The sequence below is a fragment of the Paramormyrops kingsleyae genome, chromosome 23, assembly GCF_048594095.1.
Source record: "Paramormyrops kingsleyae isolate MSU_618 chromosome 23, PKINGS_0.4, whole genome shotgun sequence".
Taxonomy (NCBI): Eukaryota; Metazoa; Chordata; class Actinopteri; order Osteoglossiformes; family Mormyridae; genus Paramormyrops; species Paramormyrops kingsleyae.
In genome coordinates, this window is record NC_132819.1 from 11,853,228 (window position 1) to 11,879,557 (window position 26,330).

Sequence of the window (26,330 nt, forward strand, 5' to 3'; positions counted from 1 at the left end):
AATGGGGCAGCGATATGTCTTTGAGGAGAGAGAAAGAAAGAAAAGTAAGTTTCGGTCGGGCTTTTGCATCTTTTGTCCTGTTTCCTTGGTCCCTGAAATTTGAATTATAATGAATACTCGTCACCCGTGAAAATATTCGACCAACCAGCTCGGGAGTCAGAACCCAATACTTCTGCAAAATAAGACGTGAAATATTAAATATGAATGTGCAAATGCGACTGTTTATAGTTGACAGATCTGATGTCATGCCCATCTTACCCACAATTCCTTTAGGGTGCTGTAATTTACCATAGCTATGGCACTGGGTGATGCTGGGACCCTCCAAGCTCCCTGTGACATCACGCCTTGGCCCTTAACCAGTTCATTTACCGTAGGAGCCCAGAGTGGCGGATGTCACTGTCCGTCTGGCCCCCACAAACAGGTGCACCCCGTCAGGTGCTGCATATGTTGAGCCTGCTGGCTTGTCATGAGAGCTTTTCTCAGTTTCATATTCGAGTCCAGGTTTGCTGGCTTCCCCTTTCACACCCAGAAGGCCATAGGGATGGGGGGGGGGGAACTCGAATAGGCTCCAGTCAATGAAGGGATTTGCTCATGTTTGCTTTCTCCAGTTTTCTCCGGACCCCCTTTCACTTTCGTGGATGGCTTAGTGCCGTGGCCACAATGGGCTGCAGGGTTCACGGGCACCCAGGGGGACAATGGGAGCGGGGGCCGGGGCGGGGGCTTTGGTGGCCGGACACAAGCTGCCCGCCGCCCCATCTTTCCCACCAACTCTCTCATGACCCCTGAAGGGTTGGGGTCACAGCCTAGTGAGGGTGGGGGTGGTCCTGGGTCCTTCTGTTCTGATCACCTCTGTTCATGCACAGATGGAGGGGAGGGGTCAATGCAAATTCATCCCCAGATCTGGACACTCAGTCACAGTCACACCCAGGCCAACAGAGGTCCTTAGACAGGTTTGGCTAAGCAGAGACGTGTCTGCACAAGCAGAGAGCACGGGAGGGGCACACGACTCTAAAGGGCTGGTTTAATCAAGCCGGCCTTTGCCGATGCTGCAGATCTGGATGTATCAGCCATGCAAATGACGGGCAGGGCTGCTGGCACCATTGCAGCTGTCGGAGAACTCAGATAGATGACCAGAATCACACGGAATGGAGCTAGCGAAGGCCGAGAACTTTGAAATAAATGTTTCATATGTATGCAGGACTAGTAATCGAGTCCGTTTCAGGCTGTTATAATGCTTTTGATATCAGAGCAGAAATGCTGTCAGATGCTTATAAACTCTGAGGGCAACCAACCTGCTGAAAATGGTGCCACAGATCACCACAGAAGAAGGTTCCTCTCCAGCAGAAATACCTGCCTGAGCAGTAGATGTCAACACATACAGTTACACTTCCAGTAACCCATAGCTACCAATAATTATTAATGTTAGAAGGAACCTCTGAATTAGCGCATTCACCAATGGAAGTTCAGTTGTGTTTCTGACAGTTCAAAATGGCTCCTCATTTTTAATTGGCTGACATGTGGTTTGGTATGTAAGTTCATGAAGCTTTTATTGACAGTTTGACCGTAATAGCTGTAATTTTATGCTTGAAAAGGAGAGGAAACAAACCGATACTGTATTGAAATTCATTTGGGTCTGCATCTTGCATCTTGAAGCAAGTGGGTCAGGTTCAGGTTCGTGGTTTTAGGCGGATGGATGCTTGTGGATGTAGAAGCAGAAGGAAGTGGCTGAGGAACCACTGAGGGGAGAAGGCAGTCGAGAGAAGCAGCAATGCATTGTGGGTGTTAGGAAGTGCACCAAGCTGAATGGAACAGTCATGGAAAAATCCTCACAGCCTCACTTATCTCAATGGTCAAGTTTAAGAGCAAATATCACTCAGCTGAGTTTTTTTTTCTTGTCGCTACAAACCCTGTTCCCCACAACAGCTGTGAGAGAGGAGTTGGACATTGAGGAGGTCAGGATTGACCAAAATGAGGGGGGGGCTGGCTTTGAGATGGGACCAAGGGCAAAGTTTGAGTGATCTAATAGCATGGGAAAGTGACCTCCAAGCTGGACTGAAAAGAAAAGCTGGAATGGGGAGCGCAGGGGGGCAGATGGCTGCTTCAGAGTAGCGTGATGGCTAAGGGGAGCTTTAGGGAGGGGGGGCCGTCATTGAGCCATTGTCCCTCTCCCACCAAACTCAATAGGAGTCAGCCTAACCTGACCCCTCTCCCAACCCTTCATTGTGCTGGCCGCCAAGGCTCAGTGGTTCTCAACCAATTGTTTGAGCATGTGTGTGTGGGTGTGTGTGTGGTTCAGAGGTGTCCCAGATCTGAGACTAAGAAAGCTATCAATCAGATGCGGGGAATACCAGCTGCAAATCTGCCCTGATGATTCTGCACCCCCACACACATTCCACATATTCAGTCTCATCCTCCACTGCACCTCCATCAAACACAAACACGACAATTGCACATCTGACCCCATGTCAAGCCAGTCTGTGAAATTAGCATAGCATGAAAACTCAGCGCGAACCAGTCAAGCAGCTCGTTGCAACTGGACATACAAGGTGGACCAGTGGAAAAAGGTTGCAGATAGGATTTAGCAAGTATAGGGTGTGAGACATGTCAGTGTTTGGGGGGAAGGGGGTCAATCAAGGAAGTCATCTGGATGAACTACAGAGGTTTTGTTGGTTGTGCCAAGCTGGAAGCCCAGTGTGGGATTTTTAATAGCCTGAGGAAGCTTATTCTTCTAGGACAATGTTTCCTAAACTGGTCTTCAGGGATCCTTAGATCCTTAGTCTACCAGGAGCTCGGAAGAAGCAAAGCCTGGCCTGTCTGGGGGATCTCTGAGGACAACGTTGAGAAACACTGCTCTAGGAGTATGATTCTCGTTTAGGATGGGAGAGTTCCTGTGTGCCAGTCATGAGCAAGCCCATGTGCATTCGGCCAGTGCAAGGCCCATAGCCGCCCCAGCTGCCCCTGGGTCTGCCTCACCCTGCTGTGTGTTGCTTTGGGTGAAAGCATCTGCTAAACAAGTGAAAAGTAAATGTATAAGTCATTCAAAAACAACAGTAATAGAAAACATAGCAAAATATTGAACAAAAGGTGTGATAATTGTAGAGATGATTAAAGCATTTCTGAATATGGAGAGGCCAAGACTTTTATCCTTACCATATGCATTTTTGTTTTTCATACTGTATGACTTGGAGTATTTTTGGCACTTATCATCATCATCATCATCATCATCATCACCTTCCTCAGCTAACCATCTCTTACAGCATCTGCCATTGCTGGTGACTCTGACCTGTATCTCCTCTCCTGGCAGATACGAGCAGAGCTTCAGAGCTGGCCTTCCTGGTGGAGCCCAGTGACATCATCGCAGTGAGGGACCGCCCCCTTACGCTAGACTGTCAGGTGGAGGGGGAGGGGCCCATCACTATCACCTGGCGGCGCAATGGCGCGCCGGTGCCCACGGGGCAGCGGGTGAGCGTGCTTACCAACGGGACATTGCTCATCAGAAACTTCCAGAAACGTGGCGAGAGCAGCGAGGCGGATGCCGGCGAATATGACTGTGCTGCTCAGAACCGCTTCGGCATGCTGGTCAGCCGCAAAGCCCGGGTCCAGATCGCATGTGAGTGTGGAGCTTTTTTGCGGGGGTGGGGGGGGACTCCAGGTTTTCAGGTCTTTACAACAGTTTTCCCCTACCTGGTCTTCGGGGACCCCCAGACTGTCCACGTTTTTGCTCCCTCCCAGCTCCTGGTAGGACTGCTTCCAGCTCCCAGTCCTCCTCGGGGTTCTGGAGGACCGGCTTGGGAAGCACTGCTGTACAACTCGATTATCTTTATGGCAGTGATGCAGGCTGCTGATTTACATCCTTTACAAGGCCCGTATGCCCACCCACCCTTCCAGCCATCCAAGCCCATTCTGCTTGCCCTGTTAAGGGTCACAGTGGGGAGGGGGTCACCCTGGTGGGGGATGAGGCCCGCATGTGCTACGTTTAAATGTGTGCACAGCAAAAGCCATTGGGGTTAATTCAAATTCTGTAAAATATCATCTTACATTTGTTAAATAAACTAACTAAATTAACATGGCATGAATCTGGATAATAAGCGCTTATGCAGTCAGCTCAGGAATCAATGGAGCCCTTCGTAAAATGAGCGAAAAAGATTGCATAAAACAATCAATGTTCAGCATGTTTTTGTGAAAAAAGTATTATTTAAAAAATTATCTCTGTTGTAAAAATTATTGCATTGAAAATGAAAGCATACGGCTTTCCCACATGCTTGAGCAGAACATCTGAATCATGATGCATATTGTTTTTTGATACAATCATTCATGCTCATTTTTATGTGGGGTGAGTTGGCTGTTATACCAGTCTAAGGAGTATCTCTGTTTCTGGTCATTGAGGGCTTTTGTCCCAATCGTCTGTGTTGCTTTTCCGTAAACTCCCAGCTTCCCCCCTGAAAGCCCTTCTGGGGGGGATGGGGGCTTAACTCAAAGAACAGCACCATCTCTCTTCAAACCTATAAAGCAGCTGGGGGGGGCATGATTAATCCAGCAGAATTATGACCATCCAAAAGCCGTGCTCCCTCCAGGCCAGAGGTTACCATGGCAATGCTCTTTCATTTAAAGTGCCCCCTCCCCCATTATTGATTATGAGAGGGAAAAAGTTATTAGGGTCCCTCAATGTGTTTGTCTGAATAACATTTCAGCTTCGTTTTTTTGAAAACATTATGGAACAAAATTCTGAAGCAAATTGAATTGTATACATTTTTACTCTGTGTACATGTCTTATGGGATGATCCTGTGATAAGTAGTCTGGGTATGCAAATATGCCCGCCCACCTGTCCAATGAAGAGCCATTTACAGCTGCAGCTGAACCATAGATGGATGGACACATAACTGGCATATGAGCTGAAAGTTTACAACACAGTTTACAGATCTCCCTATCCAAACACACCCATTAAACATTGTAATTAGGTGTGTAATTTAGGTGTGTTTGAGCGGGGAGATCTGCAAATGGTTCTAGTCCAGGACTGGAATTGGGGGACCCTGTTGGGGAACTTTTTTAACCTTTAAAAATTTCTTAGCCCTGTGAAAGTTATTCTTAGGAGTAAAACCCTGAGTCTGAAAGTGCGGAACCAAAGAGCCAAAGGGTCTGTCAGATGCTGAGGAGATCCGCAGTAATGACAGGAGGGTCTGTTTGGTCACATCTCACCCCTCACATTGTGAAACTAAATGTAGGACAATGAATGCCAGTCTTTGTTCAGTTATGTGATATGTGTGATTTCTAATGATTATAAGAAATTGACACTGCTTTACACTTAAAATGTCACCCCCCACCCCACCCCCCATGTCTCTTAAATCTCTACCAGCCTTGCCCAAGTTTCACACCCATCCTGAGTCAATGTCAGTGGAAATGGGGGGAGTGGCCCGATTCCAGTGCCAGGTAAACGGGGTCCCAGAGGCCACCATCACCTGGGAGAGGAACCGCACAGCGCTGAGCACTCAGGACACAAGGTACTGCGATCACACACATGCACACACACACACACACACACACAGCATCAGGACACAAGGTACTGTGATCACACACATGCACACACACACACACACACACACACACAGACAAAGACAGCAAGAAAACCCTGGTCCAAGATATCCTGAGAGATACAGAGCACCACACATACTGTACATAATATACAGCCATGCACACATACACAGAACAGACTCATTCTGGAATCATTTTGGACAGGTTCACTCGCTCACTCACAAATACACACACAGGTTTTTAATTATGTCTTTGTGGGGACTCTCCATTCATTACTATGGGGGAAACCCAAATCCCAACTATGACAACCGTAACCCCTACCGAGCCCTACCCTAACCATAAGTACCCAAACAAAACAAAAGTCTTTTGGCATTTTTAGTTTTTTGATTGCAGTAAAAGATTTTCAAAAAAAATTATTTTTTTTTTATATAAAATTGGTCCGCAAAATGTAATGAATATCTGACCCTCCTCACACACACACATACATATTTACACATATACAGTTACAAACAAAATATTTAGAATCTCACATCCTTGTGTTAAGACAGAGACAAAACCAAAGAACAGAGAGACAATGCATCTAATGGCAATAAGATTTACTGTATTGAAAAGACTGCTGCTTAGCCTGACCTATGACCTCACTTCCTGTCCAGGTACACTCTGCTTCCTGCGGGTATCCTCCAGATCACGGGTGTGCGGCAGGGGGATGCTGGGCTGTACCGCTGTGTGGCATCCAACATCGCCAACACGCGCTACAGTCACGAAGCCCAACTCAATGTCACCAGTGAGTTGTCTTAACCCAGACTACATATAGGATTAGTGTTTCTAGATAATTAATAATATGTGTGATATACATAACAACACTTCAGTGCTCCAAGAGGCACAGACCTGTACTAACTCCAACTAAAATGGCTTTTTAACAGAATTACGCATACAGGCAGTCCCCACGTTAAGAACATCCGACTTACGGACAATTTCTACATACGAACGGACTGCCATAAAGCCTATTATATTAGAAATTTGAGTTTAATATATACGTGCAAACATTGCGCTGCTTCAGAGGTTTGTTAGCTTGAGGTACAGTACAGTACGGTGTGTACTTTTCTTATTAATGTTCTGACTTAATGTTCTACAAATTCAACTTAAAGACAGATTTCGGGGACAGATCTTGTTCATAACCTGGGAACTTCCTGTATGAGAAAATGGAGAATAAGGAGCCCAAAAGGTCCAGATTTTTCATGTTATATATGCATCGTTGTACAAGATTGAACAATCTACCTGTGCACACATTTTCTATAACCCTTGCCCTAAGCAGGGTCATGGTGAATCTTCAGAGCGGGCCTTCTTGGATCAGTGTTATGGAAATTATTGAAAGTATAATATTCATTCCAACCAGGGACAGACTAGACTGGCAACTGCCCTAGGGCTCAGGCCCCCCCTGGCTACCTCAGTGGCCCCCCTGACTATAAATCTCACACACATGCAGAACATTTGGGAGGATAAAGGTGCTAATGCTCATTCATATTATAATATAAAAGTGACATGATACTTTTATCTCATCATGGTGGGAGTCATAATACAAAAATATTTGGTACAATACTTAAAACAATTTTGAAATGTAATAGTTTGTAATGTTTTGTAGTCAAGCTATGTTGTTGAGGAGTGTATTTAAGGAAAAAAAGCATGTTTGTGGAATTTGCTAACTACTGCAGTGCATGATGGGTATGATATTTGGAGGCTACTTAAATTTCATCATCTACATCTGCTACAGCTGGAGTAGGCAGGCCCTAGGTGTAAATTTGGAAAAAGGGGGGCCGTGATCCATTTTTGCTCCAGGGCTCAGTGTACAGTTGTTCTGCCACTGATTCAAGCTGTCAGTCAACTAAGTTTTATACTCCAGGATGTGGATAGAGGTTGCTAGTATAGTTAGTATTAGTGTAGAGTATTATAGCTGCACAGTGCAGTTTGTACAAAGAAGTTTTTTATCATAAGCTGATGGAGTTCCTGTGAGCCTCATGAGCGCCTCCCTCTCTGCAGCCACAGCCTCGCGGATCTATAAGGAGCCCGTGATCCTCTCCGGGCCCCAGAACCTGACGCTCACCGTGCACCAGACGGCCATCCTGGAATGCATCGCTACCGGGAATCCACGGCCCATTGTGTCCTGGAGTCGACTGGGTACGATATCCGGCACCAAATCCCAAGCTGAAGAACAATCAGGACCCACACACCAAACTGCAGACCATCTCAAGATAAAGACCAGTCTGCATTAGCACAGAAATACTGTCTATAAAAATAGGCAATACATCTAAAGCAAATGGCTAGTTTGCATCCACACACACAACTACAGAAAATCTAATATACTAAAGACCATTTTGGACCCACAGGGCTTACAGTACTTTTCAGACCAATTGACTCTAATCTAGACCCACACACAGATCTACATAATCTGACCAATCATGATCTATGTCAATACAAACAATATCATGTATATGCCCTGCATATATTACTTGGCACTGAATAGCTCCCTCTTATTTCCCAGTAATTAGTCACAGACGATACTTAATGCTGTATTTTGTGCAATTGTATATTGTTTTTGAATCGTCTGCAAAGCAGTTTAAGTTTATGAAAACTGCCCCGTAAGTACAATACTGGGAATAGCCTCCTAGTGCAGTATGAGTAATATCTATAGCAGTTATTATACTTGGGTGCTATTTTGGCATTTCTGGCACATTTTTTCCCTTTTCCGTTGAATGAATGCCACTGAATGTGTCTGCTGAACCTGGGCATTAGGGCACACTCTGGTCTTTACCTCTTACAATGCTACCTACTGCTGGTCCACAGACGGACGCTCCATTGGCGTGGAGGGCATCCAGGTGCTGGGCACGGGCAACCTCATGATCTCCGACGTGTCGCTGCAGCACTCGGGTGTCTATGTGTGTGCTGCCAACCGGCCCGGGACCAGGATGAGGCGTACAGCCCTGGGCCGGCTCGTGGTGCAAGGTGAGCGTGCTCGGCAAGGCAAAGGAGAGCTATGGGGACTGGCTGCTTTCTAGAACATTCCTTATTGCTCTCCGTTGACTTGTATGAAGAGTGTATTGTCATTTTACGGTTTGCATGCTTAAATGGTGTTTATATATGTATCTCTCTCCCTGTATCTAAACATCTAAGTTTTAGCATAGCATTTAAATGAAGAAATTCAGGTTACTCGTCTTGTCTAAATGTACAAAAGCAGCACTTGATGTGTGACTTGAGCTTTTAGATTGGTTCACTGTCCTACCTGCTGCTCACGCAGCCATTTTATTCGCACCCTGCCTGTCACCTAAAAGGTGTTGCAGAGGTGAGGTCAGATTTGTCTGCTTCTGATTGGTTCATACTGGTAATACCCACTGCCATTCACAGCTAAGCTCCTCCCTTTTCTATCAGTTTCATGATGAGGGCGGTTTGCTATCAGCAAGACAGAGCACCTAACAGAGCGTGAAATGGACAGATGCGCAGTGCCCGTGGCTGTGTTTGTGTATGCATGTATGTGGCCAGAGGGTTGTAATGAGTACGGGGGTGAGGTTGGGGGGATGGGGGCGGAGCCTGAGCCAGCAGACTGTGTTATAAGCTGTGTAGTAATTGAACATGTCACCAATCCCCCTCATCATATAGGACCTTACAGCACCTCAGACCTGAGGCTCCGCCTCCACCTCCCACTGCATAATTACCCATATACTGATAGGGGATCCAGCTGGGCCCAGCTAATAGACCTCATAAACTGCAGTAGCACTGCTAGGACTCCAGAAAGTCCATCTATCACCTCAAGCCGTCTGTTAATCTGTTAATGTATCCGCTTTATATTAGACTGTGAGACTGTGAATGCGGCCACTGGCTCATCTAAACACTTCTAAATGGGGGGTCTGTTTTACGTATTAATATTTAATTGTAATAGTAATCTTCATTTCACTTTGTATATGTGTGTGTGCGTGTGTGTGCGTATCAAAAGTTTTAGTAATATTATTGTGAAAGCTCAAAAACTTCTTGACAGAGTAATTGCAAGGTGTTTTAATACTTTACAGCAGAAATTGCAGCTTCATAAAATGCAAGTAAAAGCCAGCTACGTCAGCATGTCTGTCCACTCCTCTGTCAGCTGACCTGACCTCACCAATCGATAGCCTTTGGGTAGGATGGGCTGTTCCGCTGAGGTGCTGCTAAACATATTCATTCATTTATTGATTGATTTCTGGAGGCCAACAAAGAGTCTGGTTTCTGCCGTTTTCTGGAACGTGTCTTGCCTGCCTTGGGGCCTTTTGTGCCCTTTCCAATTGTCACTGATTACCCATAGTGCCATCTGGTTACACCCCCACCCCCCTTCCAGGCTGTGACACTGAAGCTCCTCTCCACGTTGCTGTTTACCTTCAGGCTCCTGCCCCATCATTGGCACTGATTCCAGCATCACTCCAGACACACATACTATCCAGTCAGTAATAGATCAGCTGGACAAAGCCCAATACTAACAAGCTGAAAGGAGCCACCTACTGTAGAGGAGTCAGACATACTTCGGTCAATAAATCGGTTCCCCTCCCATGCATGTATACTGGAACAAGGACAGTATTCCCGTTAAACGGCGTAGTCGGACTGTAGCTCGACTTAGCTGCGCATGTAAACATACTGAGTGTGACTGCATTCATCCCTGCTTATGAGTCTCGAATCGCAATGACATCATCATCGCTGGAAGTGCAGCCTGGTCAGTGGTGATGCACAGTGTCCATAGGATGTGTCAGCATGTCCATTTGAGCTCCTTCTCTCTGTGTGGAGTGCGGTATGTTTGGTTGGTCATGTCGGCTTCCAGATGGTCCCTGGGACAAAGCTGGGAAAACCTGCTAGTTTCTGCACTTTTTTCTGTATCCAAATGACCAAATGAGTATCGGTCTGGGTCAGGTTTTGTTAGATCTGGGGGGGGGGTAGGGAGGGAGCAAGGTCGGCCGTTTCACATACTTCTCACCCTGCCCTCCCCCCCCCCGGGCCTGGCCCAGCCTGCTGCCTTGGTCTTGAACCTGTGTGGTGGTGTTGGGGGGGTTTAAAAGGCATGGTGCTGGCCAGCTTGCGTGTGTGGCGTCCGGACCAGATGCAAGGCGGACAATGGGAGGCAAAATGACTTGGAGCACAGGAGCGAGAGGCGGCGGGGCGGCGTGTCATGCAAAGGGGCACCGTTCACCTCTAACCCCTGACCTTCCCTCAGCGGGACAAGAGAGGTAGGCGGGGCCAGCTGGGTCCAGGGAAGGTACCCGCAGTCCTCAGTCCGGTTAGGTCTGCTGAGAAGATTGATGGACCTTGACAGATGAGGGTGGACATCCCCCACTCCCCTTTGACATCCTGGCCCACGGGGACGGCTTTTTTTCACAGCTGGTGGTCACACTGGGGGGGGAAGCTGAGGACCAATAAGGGACGGACACAAAGGAAGAGGGGTCATTGTGTGTCACAGCAGACACTCTTTAAAAAAGCAGCCAAATCAGTTTTAAATAATTATTATAACATTTATATTATCAGAGGAAGTAAATAAAGAAAATAAAATTGTGTTTACTACATTAAGTATGCCAAAAAACATATTATGTACCTCTGGATAACTACATATTGATTGCATAATATATCAGAATTTAGGATCACCACATTAATTATCTCAGTGGGGTTCCTGGTCTACAAAATAGGCAATAGACATGCATATTATATACTTTTAATTGCAGCTGAACTGTTAAGGAATGGAGGGTACGGATTGGCAAGAACAGGAAGCCTCTCCTGACTTGCTTGCAGTGACCAGATACTGCCTTAGTTACCCTTTGATCTGCGACCCAAACAGCGCCGGCAGCTGCTGAAAAGCACTGCTGGCCACCTATCGCTGCTGGAGAACAGGCTGCCCTTTGTGACAGACTGTCCAGAGCCCTTAAGACGAGCATTACAATGGAAAAAAAAACACTATTCGAAGGCATTAGTCCAGCTCCACTGGCCACAGACTCTCCTTTCCAAAATAGTTAATTATCAGAAATTGCGACATACGTGGTGTGTGACTCTGTGTATGAGTCTGTGCATATATAGCCATAATATATATGGTGTTCTGCAGTGTTTTGTATAACTTTTGCTCCATAACTATCTCGTCACTATTCATTCACTGGGAACATAACCTGGCAGCACTTCTACTCATTTAACTAAAAGTGGCTTCTCCGCAGCTGTATCCCTGTGTATTAGCTGCCTCCCTTGTAAATATGGCGCCCCCTATCTGTGACCGACCAGCTGTGCGCTTTACACATGTGAGCTTGCTGCCTGTCTCTCCCTCAGCCCTCCTGCCCCAGCTCAGGGCGGAGCTGCTATCTACAGATTTACAGCTATAGCCAGTGACACTGATCTTCTGGTGACTAACTATTGCACCAAGCTCATTGATTAGGCTGTCATAGTGTCACTTTGAAGATAAGGCCCTCTGAAGGAACGTGTTACAGCAGTACTGAGGGATACTAGGCAATAATATTGATGGTGGTTCTGCATTAATAGTAATTGCAGGCTTCCAAATAAGGACAACAGGAAAGTAATGCACTGTAACAGACAATATGACCAGCAAGATAAGACCTCAGCATCCAAATGAACCACATGGCCTTCAGGTTCAAAGAGTGACTGAGGTATCTCTGAATGTAAACAAGGATTCTCTGTCACGGCACTGAAATGGGAGACTCCACCATGGGGGGGGGGGCAACTGAGGGGAGGGTAGAGACAGACGGAAAGGGTCACATGCAATAACAGAATATACAGTGTTATTATTTATGATAAAGATATTTCATTCAATACCATTAAATGAAAATGAATACTAGAATACTACTAAATATGACATCCCATATACTTGAGTATGATACGATGGATGGATGGATGGATGGATCATACTAAGGCATATATTTAACTCCAGGAATTTCTACAGAGAATGTTGATTATTTTTAGTGCAGCTTGCAAAGCAGGGAAGCTAATCTGTATAGCAAGGTTAAGGACTTACGGTCCACAACAGGCTGTAGACTGTGATGCATAATGATATGTGAACAGCAGTTATTTTTAACTGAGATCAGTAGTTAAAGAAGCTCAGTTTTGTTTAGGTAAAAAACAGAATCTGTTGTCTGATATTACACAAACAAATGTGCAGGTTTAAAATGCGCAGGAAATGTGCAGGAAATGTGCAGTTGAAAAGCCCCTTTCTACTTTTTTGTCTAAGACATCTGCTTCTCATTTGCAAGCCTATATGTTCAGAAATGCTACAATTAGCATTAAAATAGCAGCATTGGTTCCTGTATGCCAATAGCATACTACATTGCCAGTGCCTTGAAGTCCACAATCCGCTATATTTCCAAACCCAAGACCAAAAGGTAGCAGTGTTTAGTAAAATTTAACCACTTTCTGGATCATGTTTGCCTCAAAAATCAATTTTTCCCTTAATAACTGGAACTGGAACCCAGCTGATGAGAGCTGTTATTGCATGACTGATTAATGGTTCCCTATTGAAAGGGGCCTCTTGGTAACCTTTGACCCTGACCCCTAGAAACCCCAAACCGCCCCTCCCCCGGACCTCTTCCCATAACCCTTTCAGTAGCCTATAAGCAGGGGGGTGTATCCAGGTTCACCCATGTTCACGGCTGCTGGGCTGGGCTCTGACACCCCCCATGTCTGTGCTCTGTGGGTGCACTGATTGGACAGCGGCCTGAATGTGGCCTGGCCTGATAGGATCGATCTCTCTGATGGATTGAGAGACCTGCCAATGCACCTGATTGTCCATATGTTTAGCTATGCATTTGCTAGGTTTTTGCCCTTCTTTTTTGACTAAAAAAAGAAACTATCCTGTGAAGGATAGTTTCTTTCTCCTGTTAAATCCTGAACCGTGCTGGGGAGATGTTTCATTATGTTGACTAGCCTGACACACTGGTCTCTAAGCAGATTCCTCCTACACATTACTGGACATGAGCCGCTGTCTAATCTGCTCGGTTCGCAATAAAATGGATGGATTAACTTTCTGCCTCTGCTTTCTGTGTTCATCCCTCTGGGGTTTCTCTCGTTTTTACTAGAAGTGCCAGGGACTCCCAAACACTGGTGCAAGTGCTGAGGCTGGAAATTAATTTGAAAACTGAGTAGTGCCATCTGGTTTGTAGCGTATGACCTGCAGTGTGCACTTTTTAGTTAATTATCAGGCATCTATACTGGTTATTTCTATCATGTCACATCGAAATACCATTTCTGACTTTCAGCTCCCCCCGAGTTCCTGCAATGGCCGCAGTCTGTCTCCAAGCCAGCAGGGGGCAGTGCAGTGTTCACCTGTGTGGCTCAGGGCGTCCCAGACCCTCACCTGATCTGGCTGAAGAATGGAAAGATCCTGACACCTGGAGACAATGTCAAGATCACTAACAATAACAGGTACAAAATGACTATCAGCTTTGAATCTAAGCTGATTTCTTCTTCATATTTGACTAAAAGCCAAATTCTGTTAATCACATAAGAAAAATACTGTCTTAGAATCACTCATTCAGTACAGTGCTGCAAGGGTGGGTGGAACGTACTGTCAGCAGCATAGGGCACGATCGTAGTATTTAGATACATCAGGTCATCAAACTGCAGCAAGAAACCCTCAAGACTCATGGCGAACATGAACCTGCAGATTGCGATCTTTGGGGGTGTGAGACAAGAGTGCGGGTCAGTTTAGTCTTTTTTTTATGATTCACTCAGTAGCGCCAATATTTCCCAATAACTTTTAGTTTACTAGGGGTTTTGTGAACGAGCGCAATAATAGTGCACTTGTAAAATAATACTCTTGTAAAATAAAATTTTTAGTGAGGATTTCTGTGTTTGTAAATGAGCAGCCAACTTAATCTGGTTGCCTTTTACTGCTTATATCATTTCGGAAACGTGTAAGGAACTGACAAGTTTCAATCATAATAGTGCAGTTTGTCTACTTGGCCACACGATGTCAGTGTTGTTCACTGTACAATTTTTAACCCGGTGTCAGTAAAAGATCTGTAATTGCATAGAATACAAAATACTGTATCAACAATATTATATGCTTCAGCTTTGAATGGAGAGGTACAGTAATATTAAATCATTTAATTTCAGTTTAATACAATTCTTATGATGCGTCTGCTTGTAATTCCGTACACCAGCACCCTTGCCGTAACGCGTATCACATCTGAAGACGAGGCCATATACCAGTGCATCGCGGAGAACAGCGCGGGCACCAACCAGGCCAGCGCCCGCCTGGCCGTCTCGCTGGCCAAGGAGCTGCCTGACTCCCCGCAGGACCTGGCGGCCGTCGTGTTGTCCACCACGGCTCTGCAGCTCCGCTGGGCACAGCCTCCGCCTGAGATCACAGACGGCATCATCGGATATGTGCTGCACATCCGCAAGATCGGCGGTGAGAGTCCCAGCGCTCCGGCGTGCTGTCCCGAATTCATTACGTATGCAATCTGTGATGGGGCGCAGGAGATGTGTCCGGAAACGAAATAACTACTGTGAATAATGACAGGGTGTAGTGTATGAGATAAATGCGGAGTTTATTGGAACAGCTTAAGTCTCCATGGTGATAAAACTGTCGGCCTTTTCATTAGACGGTTGCACCCCTGCCGCCTCACTGTTAGCTGACAGTCGTATCTCTCTGCCGCTGCCGTACCGCAGAGCCGGATACTAAGGAGCTGCAGGAGGCCGTAAGCAAGACCACCTTCCACCATGACTTCAACAACCTGGAGTCTGCAACCACTTACTCCATCTACCTCAAAGCCTACTCGCCACTGGGAGCGAGCCAGAAGTCCAGCACTGTCATTGCTACGACGCTAGGGGGCGGTAAGTAGAAGGCTGGTGTCAGCGAGAGTCTGCTTTGCTTGAGATAATTCATGATTGTGTTTAGTGGGTGGATGCAGTCATTCTGCCCCCAGCAAAATCCCTGCGCTCATTTGCATTGAGGGTTTAAATTGTGATTTGTGTTCCGGTCATTTGTATTCTTATGTAAACTCTCCCTTTTTTGTCTGTCTTTCTTCTCCCCTTGCATCCTTCTCCATGTGCTTCAAACCTTCTGCTTCCAAACTGCCTCAGTGCCCAGCGCCCCCACCTTCTTTACCAAAGTGCTCAATACCACGACTGTGCAGATCTTCTGGGAGCTGCCCAGCAAGCCGGGCAAGGTGGAGGGCTTCAAGCTCTCCTACCGCAAGGTCCCACAGCCAGACTTCCAGGCACCACACCTGCTGCCCTGCCATGTCAACACCCACACCCTGTCCCACCTCGGTCAGTACTGCAATTACTACACCCTGTCCTACCTCAGTCATTACTACAACAGCTAACCTTTATCCCAACTCTATCAGTACTGCAATAACTACACCCTGTCCTACCTCAGTCATTACTACAATAACTACACCCTGTCCTACCTCAGTCATTACTACAAAAGCTAACCTTTATCCCAACTCTATCAGTACTAAAATAGCTACACCCTGTCCCTCCTCAGTCAATACTGCAAATGCTACACCTTGTCCCACCTTGATCAGTACTACAATAGCTATGCCCATAGGCCAAAATTTCATTTCACTGTTGGGGGGGGGGGGCAATACATAGAAAATACAGAACTTTTAGAAAATAGAAAATGTACTCAAGAACAGTTCTTGAGGGGGACACAAAACATGCTACTTGTAATAAATGTATGTAAAGGAAACCCTTATAAGTATTATATATACCACATAATTGATCGGTAAACAGCTTAAGGTTATTGTGTTCAAAGGTTTCAAATACATTATTAATTAAATACATTCATTCTGTTCTTATGAAGACTTTATCAAATTGCCTATCATATCACTGGGGATTTTTTTTGTGCATTTTGATGCACTGAAAAATGATCATATGTCTGTTTTCCTTTTTGCCATTTTGCCTGTCTGACAAAACACAGCATGCAGGTTATTTACAGTAGGAGAGAAGCAACACCCATTAATTAGCTAATAAAGCTGAAGATTCACCCATGAGGTACCAGAACAAACAAGATGCAGACTGGTTACAAATGTAAATGTGTGTTGTTCTACTGAGTGGTAAAAGTAAAGAAACATCCACGGTTTTAAGTGAACATTTGCAAAGTAGCCACTTACTGGTGGTCAGCCACCACTGTGCCACACACACTGATATTGGGTGGTAGTGGGATCGGCAGGGGGCCAAACACTGTGAGGGAACGGGGGGACGAAATCTTTCCAAACTGAAAAAATGCATTGTTTTGCATTTATAATTTGCAGTATATATTATTAAATTATTTTAAATGACATATTTAGGTTTTCAATAATATTCAGTCCTCATGAAGGGGGTGTCCTGACCCTTCTGTCCCCCTCAGGATTTATGCTTTTGGCTACAGAATCATTACCAGTTGTGGGGTCTCATTCCACTGCTACGCCGATGACACTCAGCTCTACTTGAAGCTGGGTAGCAATGCGTCTGAGGCCCCTTTCACTTCATCAGCCCCTTCGATATCTACGCCCTTCACTCCACCGTCCCTCACCGCCTGTCTGGATAAGATAAAGGCATGGATGGAGCAAAATTTCCTTCATCTTAACAGCTCAAAAACTGAAGTGATTCAAATTGGCACTCCACACCAAATTCAACAGCAAAAAATCGTCACTATCTCTTTCTCCGGTCAGAACATCTCTCTCTCTAAAACAGTCACCAATCTTGGTGTTATTTTTGACCCTCAACTTACTTTTGAAAACCATATCAAGCACATTTGCAAAATCTCCTTTTTCCATCTTAGAAATATTGCTAAACTCCGGCCTACACTATCCCTTTCTGATGCAGAAAAACTAGTGCATGCCTTTATCTCCTCCAGACTGGATTATTGTAACGCGCTTCTCATCGGGATTCCTGGCAAAAACATACAAAAACTTCAGTATGTTCAGAACTGCGCCGCCAGGGTCCTGATGAGAGTAAGGAAACATGAGCACATCACTCCCGTGCTCCGCTCCCTTCACTGGCTTCCCGTTACTGCACGGATAACCTACAAAATTTCCCTGCTTACCTTCCAATGTCTGCATGGTGATGCGCCAGCATATTTAAAAGAACTCCTCACTCCCCACTGTCACCCGTGCACGCTCCACTCCACCAATACACACCTTCTCCTCCCTCCCAGGACTCGCTCCCGTAACACTGGAGATAGGGCCTTTTCCAGTGCTGCCCCACGGCTGTGGAATGCCCTTCCTCTACATCTGAGGGCTCCACAGACTGTTACATGTTTTAAAAAAAACCTAAAAACGTTTCTTTTTAACCAATGTTTTTAATGACTGCTTAACTAACTGTTTTATTCCTCTTTTATTGTTGTTTTTAATTGTGACATTCTCTCACTGTCTGTATGCACTTTGAGATCTTCTATGTAAAATGTAAAGTGCATTATAAATTAAATTTATTATTATTATTATTATTATTATTATTATTACAGCCTGTCCCACCTCAGTCAGCACTACAATAGCTACAGCCTGTCCCACCTCAGTCAGCACTACAATAGCTACAGCCTGTCCCACATCGGTCACCACTACAATAGTATCTAGTATTGCTGGCTTTGATCCATCCAACCATCCAAGTTGTTCAGGCACAGAATGCCAGGTGGGGGTAGGTTCTGAATGGTCACATACAGATCTCTGATTGGGGGGGGGGGCTTTCTTTGTAGACCCTGGAGCCATCTATGAGGTCAAGCTGGTGGCGTTCAATGGCAATGGCGAAGGGAACTGCTCCAAGCGCCTGGTCTCCCTGACGGAGGATGGGACGAGCGCCAAGGCCAACGGTGAGAGTAACTTCAGGAGTACATTGTGGAGTAACCCCCCCCCCCCCCAAGCGAACCCAGACATGCCATTTAAATGTAGCACCCTGATCCTGTCACTCCCAGACTGCTTTCAAGAAGCTTTTGTCAGCTGTAGGAGGTGGAGCGTGCAGTCCGAGACCAAAAGTTCTGTATTTATTAGAGTGTTACGCCTAATCCAGAGTCTGCTGGGTGAAAAAAGGCTAAACAGACCCAGCAGGGCGCAGTGAGAAAGAAGGAGTGTGACACAGTGGACCGACCTCTCGGGTCCACGCAGCGGGGCGCAGTGCCGCGGTAAATGTCACAGAGCAGTGCTGATGTCACTGGAGGGCGGATGGCAGGATGCATGCTGGGAGAATGGTGCGAATTTGCTCACCCTTCACGATCGGTGTGTGAGCCTGGGGGAGGTATCTTTGTGTGTGCAGTGCTGTCGCGGTGTTATGTCTCCCTCCGCGCTGATGTGTGTTTATGTCCCAGAATTCACAGTATCTGCGCGAGGCAGCTGTGTGCTTTTTGATGTCAGGGGGTTCAGTCGTTTTTTACGCTTGTCACTGGTTCCTTTATGCAGGTCATTATCGATCTTGACATGTCCGGGGAGGGACAGGCAGCTCCTCAGTGACGTGACACCCGGCATGTCAATGTGTCAAACACAGGAAATAAAGCTTATCTTTCACAGAGACACTGTGAAACCTCCTGGTTTGCGAGAAGGTTCCGCTTTTCAGAACCCCACTCACAATTCAGAAACGTCCATGGCGGCCTTCGTGTACAAAATGGTTTAGGACATAGAATTGGACTTCATACAGCCTCTGCCATGTCTCTGCATGACCACCAGAGGGAGTCTCCGGGCAACATCACTCTCAGAAATTATTTAATGTTTACAGAAGATCAAGTCTGATCATTTTTGGACATTTTCTGTGTAGATACTGATATCCTCCTTTTTTTTCTTTTAACATGCTGTGTAACAGTGAAGTTGTGATTACAGTTTAATTGGTTGCAACACCCGTGATTTTTTTTTTCTCAACTGACCTACAGTATTATGTCTAAAGAGCATTATTATGACCTTTTATGTTCTGCAGGTTATGATTCTGCATCTGTGATCCAAAGGTTGCTGGTTCAGACCCCTTGGATTTTTACCATTGGGCCCTTCAGAACAGGCTTTAATTCCAGCTTCTTCAGGGGCTGTTTGCCGCTGATTTCTCAGCTTTACAGTGCTTTGGATAACCTTGCCGGCTTATTAAATGTAATGTAAAGCCTCAGAGGCCGGTTTGTAGCTCTAGCGGCACATTACCTCCGCAGCGCTGCTCTGAGTCAGCGTCCTGGGGCCATAACAGGTCTTTTTCCGTCCTCGGGGTCGCACAGGAGGAGAAGGACCCTGTGACTGCCGGCAGGAGGGCGAGGGCTCGGTGGCGGGCATCGTGGTGGGCATCCACATCGGCATGGCCTGCATCATCTTCTGCGTGCTATTCCTCATGCTGGGGTACCGCCGCAGGTAAGGGCAGCACTCGCTCCACCCTGGGGGGTCCATCTTATCCAGCCCGCGGGGATACTTTGATCCACTGGCCAGCTGGCTGCTTACCTCGTATCACATGACCAGTCTGGCATTCACTGGAACCCAAAAATCTGTGGCTGTGACGCGAGGGTCCATGTGGCCCGCTGGGGGTGACTCAGACACATTTTAAGCAAATGAGTAGTTGGAGCGTACAGTATCCCCACTGAGACGGGCCACATGACACAAAGGCACTATTTCAAAAGCTGCAGCCTGTGAGATTGCGACAAAGCTAGACACTTTCTGATTTTCTTACAATTTATGGACTGTATCTATTTGATGCGTGTCTTTTTGTCACTTAGGTTAGCTGGTGGCATAAAACTTAAGGACATTCGCTCCTAATCTTAATTTTGGTGGTTTGTATATGCCAGAAGAAGCCATATTGCAGAGCTGCTGAATACTACTGTTCAGTGTTTTGTATTACACTACTGTTCATCCCGGACTCTTGTTTTGTATTGGACTCCGTGTCCCTTATCCCTGTGCACAAGCGTCCCCTACTGTCCCCTATCCTGGCAGAAGAATCTCAATGTGTTCCTCTGAATATGTGATGATAAAACTTGAAACATGAAACATTTATATACTGAGCTACATAAATACGTACACAATAAGCTGCATAGTAACCAACAGGAAATGCATTACACGGCTGTGTAATCTACGTAGTATGCTCTGAAGGTCCCACTGGTAAAAATGACGACACGAGCATCTAAGACCTAACCGGTTCTCCACATAGAGTAGCTGTAGTCTTTCACTCTGGGGTAATCCTATCCCAAGTGTAGCAGATGCCTCCTTGTGTTTAACTGTGTTAGAATTTTAATCTTGATGCAGGAGGTGGAGGCATTTTCCTGCTGCCTGGCAGCCTGCTTGGGATCACTTATGCGTCACTAATCCTCACATGCTGGCGTTAGACCAGAGTTCTGTTCTCTCTGCCTCTGGGGTTTCACCAAACACTTGCCAACGTTGCAGAGTCCGGTGTCAGTGAGTTCATCTTGTTCCCTCCGCCCAGTCGTTTCTGCAGGAAAGGGACCCAGGACAGCTGGTCTGTTCCCCGGGGCGATGACGCAGGCCACCACCGGCACAGCAACGGGGGTCCCAAAGAGGCGGGGCCACGCCCAGCTGGCACCATGGAGTTAGAGCCTCAGGTGGGAAGAGAGCTTGAGGCTACGTGCACACTGCTATGTTTTTGTTTCAAAATGCAGACATTAGTCCCCGTTTTTGCCATTCATCCGCACTACCCTGGAGTTTTCACAGTCACGTACTTCGGGAAATTCCATTTTAGAGTTTCAGAATGGATGAGTGAAAACGGAGACTTTTGAAAACGCAGACTTTACAAGTGTCATAATTGGTGCCGACTCCTCACATGGCCCATCCCTGATTGGATCCCACTTGCGACCTCTCATTGCCTGATTGGTCACCTGGTCGTCCTACACTGAAGTAAACAGTATTCCAGTACGCCGGATACGGAGGAGCTGCTTTCAAAGCCGCTTTCCCTGTTGCTGTATCTAGCTAAATAGCGTGTGACACAGATGACTGCTGCATATTTGCAAAGATATTAGCTAATTTACTGATCACTGTGTAAATCCACAAATGCCCTGTGTAGGATATTAGCTAGACCATATACGTTTTTGCTAGTTTCAGGGTGGGTGGAAATACTTTCGGTTCGAAAACGCCAGTGTGGCTGGAGATCATGTTTATTTGAGGACATAGCAGCGTGGACGTGGGCTAAACGCCTTTTTGTGATAATACTTTGGGCTGCTGAGTGCCCATGTTTGCTTTACATTAGTAAGTAGTCAGTTTTGATATGATATTGCATTGTCTGTGATGTCTGCCAGGCTAAGAGTAGTAAGTGTATGTAAGTTATGCTCATTACGTCTTTTTTTTTTTAGAAATCCAGGTACTGCAGTTTCAGCGACTTGTGAAACTATTAGGCCCCAGCTGTATGAAAACTGACTGTGACAGATCTTTGGAATGAATCTGCCTCCTTTCTCTTCCACAGAGCCGCGGCTCCTCCGCGCACTGTGACGAGCGCCAGGGCGTGACCCAGCCTGCTCAGTGCCAGGTCCTCATCGAGCAGCACCCAACCGACCTGCTAGGGACGGGCATCAGTTAACTGGACCCATTCACCCCCCCCCCCCCAGTCCCTCACCCCTCACCCCACCAACCCAGGTCACCATTGCTGGCTCCCCCCATTCTCACCTACCCAGCCTTAGTGCCCTCACCAGTAGGGGGGGGGGCAACTTTTGCCTTGAAGTTATCTCAATAAGCTGCTAAAAGTCAGGCACTGACACAGACCGCAGACAGAAGCTGGCAGCAGGTGGCCGTGACCCTCAGTCTGGAATGTATGTGTGTTACTGAGGTCATCTGTGTGCACACGGCACCATGTCCCCCCCCCCTCCCTGGAACCAAAGCAAGGCTGCCGTCACCTCCTGTTTCCATGGATGCCAGCATGGATACATGGATAGTGAACAGAAATAGTGTTTCTGATGAGGCAAGCTAAGCACGGTACTGTGTTTTATACCGCATTTCCATTGTATATTACTACATGAGCCTCCCTATAACCAAAATATTTATTTCAATGGCTCCTTGTGGTAATATTACAATCTTATGTTCAGTGAGATTCCTTCAAATGCAGGACAGAAGCCTTGTAAATTGTGCAGGCTTTATTCAGGTCCAGGCCTAGTCCCTGGATGAGAACTTGCACCATCACCGAGGACGGTCTTACAGGCTGTGACGCCACAAGTGTAGACTGCTGTACCAAAAATGGCGGACTCAGTGGTCTGGACTGACTCCTGCGGTAGTGGTGCTACATCTTAGAGGGTTTAGGTGACCACACCCCCTCGCAACATCCTGTGTGCAGGTTTTGCAGCATAAAGCACGGTACCACACGGACTGACAGGGATGGGAAACCCATGGATGTTTTTCACCATTTCAACCTCAAGGAAAGCTTTTCTGGAGGAATAGTGGATGTAAACCCTTCCCTTGGTGCAGCCAGGACCTGCCCCCCACCCAACTCAAAAAGATCTATACATCCAAAGATAGCTACCTCAACCTGACGAGAGCTTTGAAGCCATTGAAGTGTTTGCCTGTGATGCTGCTGCTCAAGCAGGCCTACCTCTCCCCAAGCCATTGACCCTCCTGGTCCTTTTACTACTGCTTCGCCTGACCCTGCCACCAGCATGCAGGAGTCCGGTCTGGATGGAGCCACCTGCTTCATGGTCACACCGTATCCCCACCACCCACCTGCTCATCTCTCTTGGTCCCATAAGATTCTTTGCATACTCTCGTGATCGCTCCAGTATCGCAGGTGTGCCGGGTTGCCATGTTGTAAAGTGTTTTTTTAATGCTCCCTGGAATCTTCTCCGTCCATCAGACATCGAGAGCTCGGCCATGGATTTGGCCTTAAGGGGTCTGCTTTGGTAATGGGAGCAGACCAGAGAAACGTCCATGCAGCACCATCTCAAAACAACAAAGAACAAACCAAATTCAAGTATGAATATAAAATGGACGGCTGATTTGTTTATGCAGCTACCTGCAGCTAAAAAGTACCCCAACTGTTGTGTCATAGGCTACATATTAGCATCAGTTTACCTCAACCCCCAAAGTGCTTTAATTGCAAAATAAAGTGTCTCATGGAAAGAATGAGCCATAAGAAACCACTACTTCACCGCAAAGATCCTCTATAGAATGAGTTTTCTGATCCTTTGCGTGGGAAGTAAAAAATTGAAGCCTTGGAGAAAGTCGCAGCTGGACATGGTCTCCACCCTAAACCAGACAGGTGATTGGCTGTGGGCTGAGTGGGTGGAGCTTGTAGGTGGAGCACATATTTCCCAGGAAACATCTTGCAGGCACTGGGTACAAAGGCCCATCTCGTCAGCTCATCCAAAAAAAATTCCTATGAAAAACAAGCTCAGTGATATCCAAAGATGTAAAAAAAATTTAAAGGTTCTTCATTTCCTTCATGATTTTCTTTTTTTTTTTTTTAAAAAAAGATAAACTGCATTATGAATTGCATGCTTTTCCATTTTTGCATTTTAATGGTCCAGTTTTAAGGGTTACAAACTAATGGAAAAACAACTAGCAAAAGGGCAAATTCTTCCATTGAACCAAAGTTTAAAAATACTGTTAAACGCCCTTTGACCAACGATGACAGAAACATTGGCGTTTTATGTTTCTGTTCTTTAAAACTCCTTGAAACTGTGAACTATGGGCCTTTTATATTTGTAGAACTTTAACTTTTGAAAGAATTAAATGAAAATGGGATATATTTTCAAGATTTTCTATGTTGATACAGAAAAAGTGTCTCTTTCTAACTTTAGTGTTCAAATTTGCCAAATAGCTTTTATGAATGATAAAAATGTGACCAAAAACTTTTTTACAGATTTTAACATTCATAGTCTTTATCTTGCGTGACACTAATTCATGACCAAAGCAGGGGAATATGTCCTTATGTGCAATTATGTGCAAATACATGACATGTTCTGAATTGCTAACAGTTGTGTTTGAACCTTGAGTACAGCAGGGATGGAATAGATTGTTGGTGGGAGGTTGTAACAGGTGTGCTGTTACTCTGGCAGAATGCAGGATACAGGGAATCGGTCCCCTGGTCTTTTGCCTGTTTACGAATTCCAGTGGCTGCATAATGCCGTTTTGTGCTGTGCCCTTTCTGTGGGCGGTATGCCAAGGTGAAGCTTTGCCCATGCATTCAGTAGAAGCAGACAGTTGTGCCAACCTCCCATTCTCCTTTCGACCCTCCTGTCCTCCAGGTTTAACCGAAACCCTGATGAATGTTAAAGGTTTTACTCAATGTACTGCAGCTGAGAGAATTTCGCTCACCTTGTCTTTTTATGCTCAGAAATGAGTGAGATAAGAATGATACCAAAAGAAAAGCTTGTATGATATAGGAGGTGATTTTTTTTCTATGTAGCCTGAGTTGTGTAGATTTCTCACTGAAATATAATATGGCTGTTCTTTTTATGGAACTTACAGATTTGTTTTTTCTTTTTTAACAGTCGTCTTCCTGTTGTGTATGGGAAATGTAACCAAAACCAAGTTGTGCTATTGTTCATTTTTTAAATGTTATTGTTATTATTATTAATTATTTTGTTTTTTTTATTTTCCAAGCCCTTTTTCCATACCCTGTTTTGTATTTTTTTTATCTTCTCTCTAGAAGTAAGTGGATGATGTGAAGATGTCTGTTAGAACTTGAAGAAAAATGAAAAAAGGGTGTAGTTTTGGGCAAAAATATGGCAAACATGAACATGCTCGAATCGGCATATTTGAATAAGAAATATTAGCAGAGAGAAATCTGTCTGTCCGTCTTCCAGGTACTGATGGTGGTCGGGGTAAGAGCAGAGCCTGATCCCTGTTCCAGACAGCGTGTGGCACAGAACAGCATAACACCCTGGATGGAATGCCAGTGAAAGTGTACTGTACAAAAGCAAAAATATAGTCGAATGCGGTTCAAGAATTGCTAAACAATTGCCCTTGAGACTCACCTGTTTTTAAAAAAATGAGGAATAAGTAGAGAATTATAGTTGAATGCTAGCACCAATGAGGAAGTCCAATGCTTTAAGAATTTGATCGTTTTGATTTGACGCATACCATTAGTGTGTTTCAAATTTGGTATGTCTTCTCAGAAACCTAAAGCTTTAAACTGTTTTCAGATATTCCTGCAAATCTGACCAAAAGAGAAGGAAAAAGGCATAAATTATCATACCGAATAAGAATCCTCCATGGCCAAATAACCAAAGACCCACAGCTGTCCTTGATATTGCCTGATCAAAAGACGCTCACATTGCTGACAAATGATTTTGCATTTTACATGTCAAAAGATGATAATTTATGTTTTTCAACACATCCCTATAACCACTGCTTCCCACATAATTATGAAGTTACTTTTTACTTTGGTTGCCATTAGCTATACATTACCTTACAAAATCAAACAGGAATATATTGCAGCTGGAATATGTTCTGTCCTGATCAGTGCATATGTTAATGTTTCTGTGGTAGCAGTGATTCACCAATGCAAAAAAGCCCATTCTGAGCCATCTGCAGTTTGCTGTCTTGTTTGCTTATTGCTGCTAAAGCTGTACCCTGATTAACCAAACATGACAGCCGTCCAGGTCCTTGTAGAGTGATGTATATCTGCCAGAAGAGTAGCTTATGCATGTTTCTGTGGTTTGGTTTGGTCCAGCAGATAATATAAGCAGATAATGCTCACTGTTAATTGGAAAAACATGTCTGTTAATTAACCATTAGGTAAGTACCATTTCATGGTCCTGACTGTGATTTTGTGGGATTTACTGTTATGTACTTTGAGAAATGGCAGCTTTCTGGTGGTTATTACAATGACCCTGGCTAAAAACATGCCTAGACATTTTTTTTCTGTGTCTTTCATTTATTCAGTTTTCCACAGCGTCTGAAACCAAATAAAACAAAAAGCATTAATTGGAAAA

At 45.5% G+C, this 26,330-nt stretch overlaps 1 protein-coding gene across 1 annotated transcript; it reads left to right on the forward strand.

Annotated features, from left to right (window-relative positions):
* Positions 1–26,330, forward strand: LOC111832797 (immunoglobulin superfamily DCC subclass member 3-like). The gene is made up of 14 exons (XM_072705961.1): positions 1–44; positions 3,305–3,610; positions 5,355–5,499; positions 6,184–6,314; positions 7,568–7,705; positions 8,372–8,530; positions 13,780–13,945; positions 14,686–14,936; positions 15,197–15,361; positions 15,611–15,799; positions 18,204–18,317; positions 19,692–19,821; positions 20,882–21,017; positions 21,872–26,330. The coding sequence occupies exons 1-14, from the start codon at positions 2–4 to the stop codon at positions 21,983–21,985; spliced, it is 2,187 nt and encodes a 728-aa protein (XP_072562062.1). The 5' UTR covers position 1; the 3' UTR covers positions 21,986–26,330.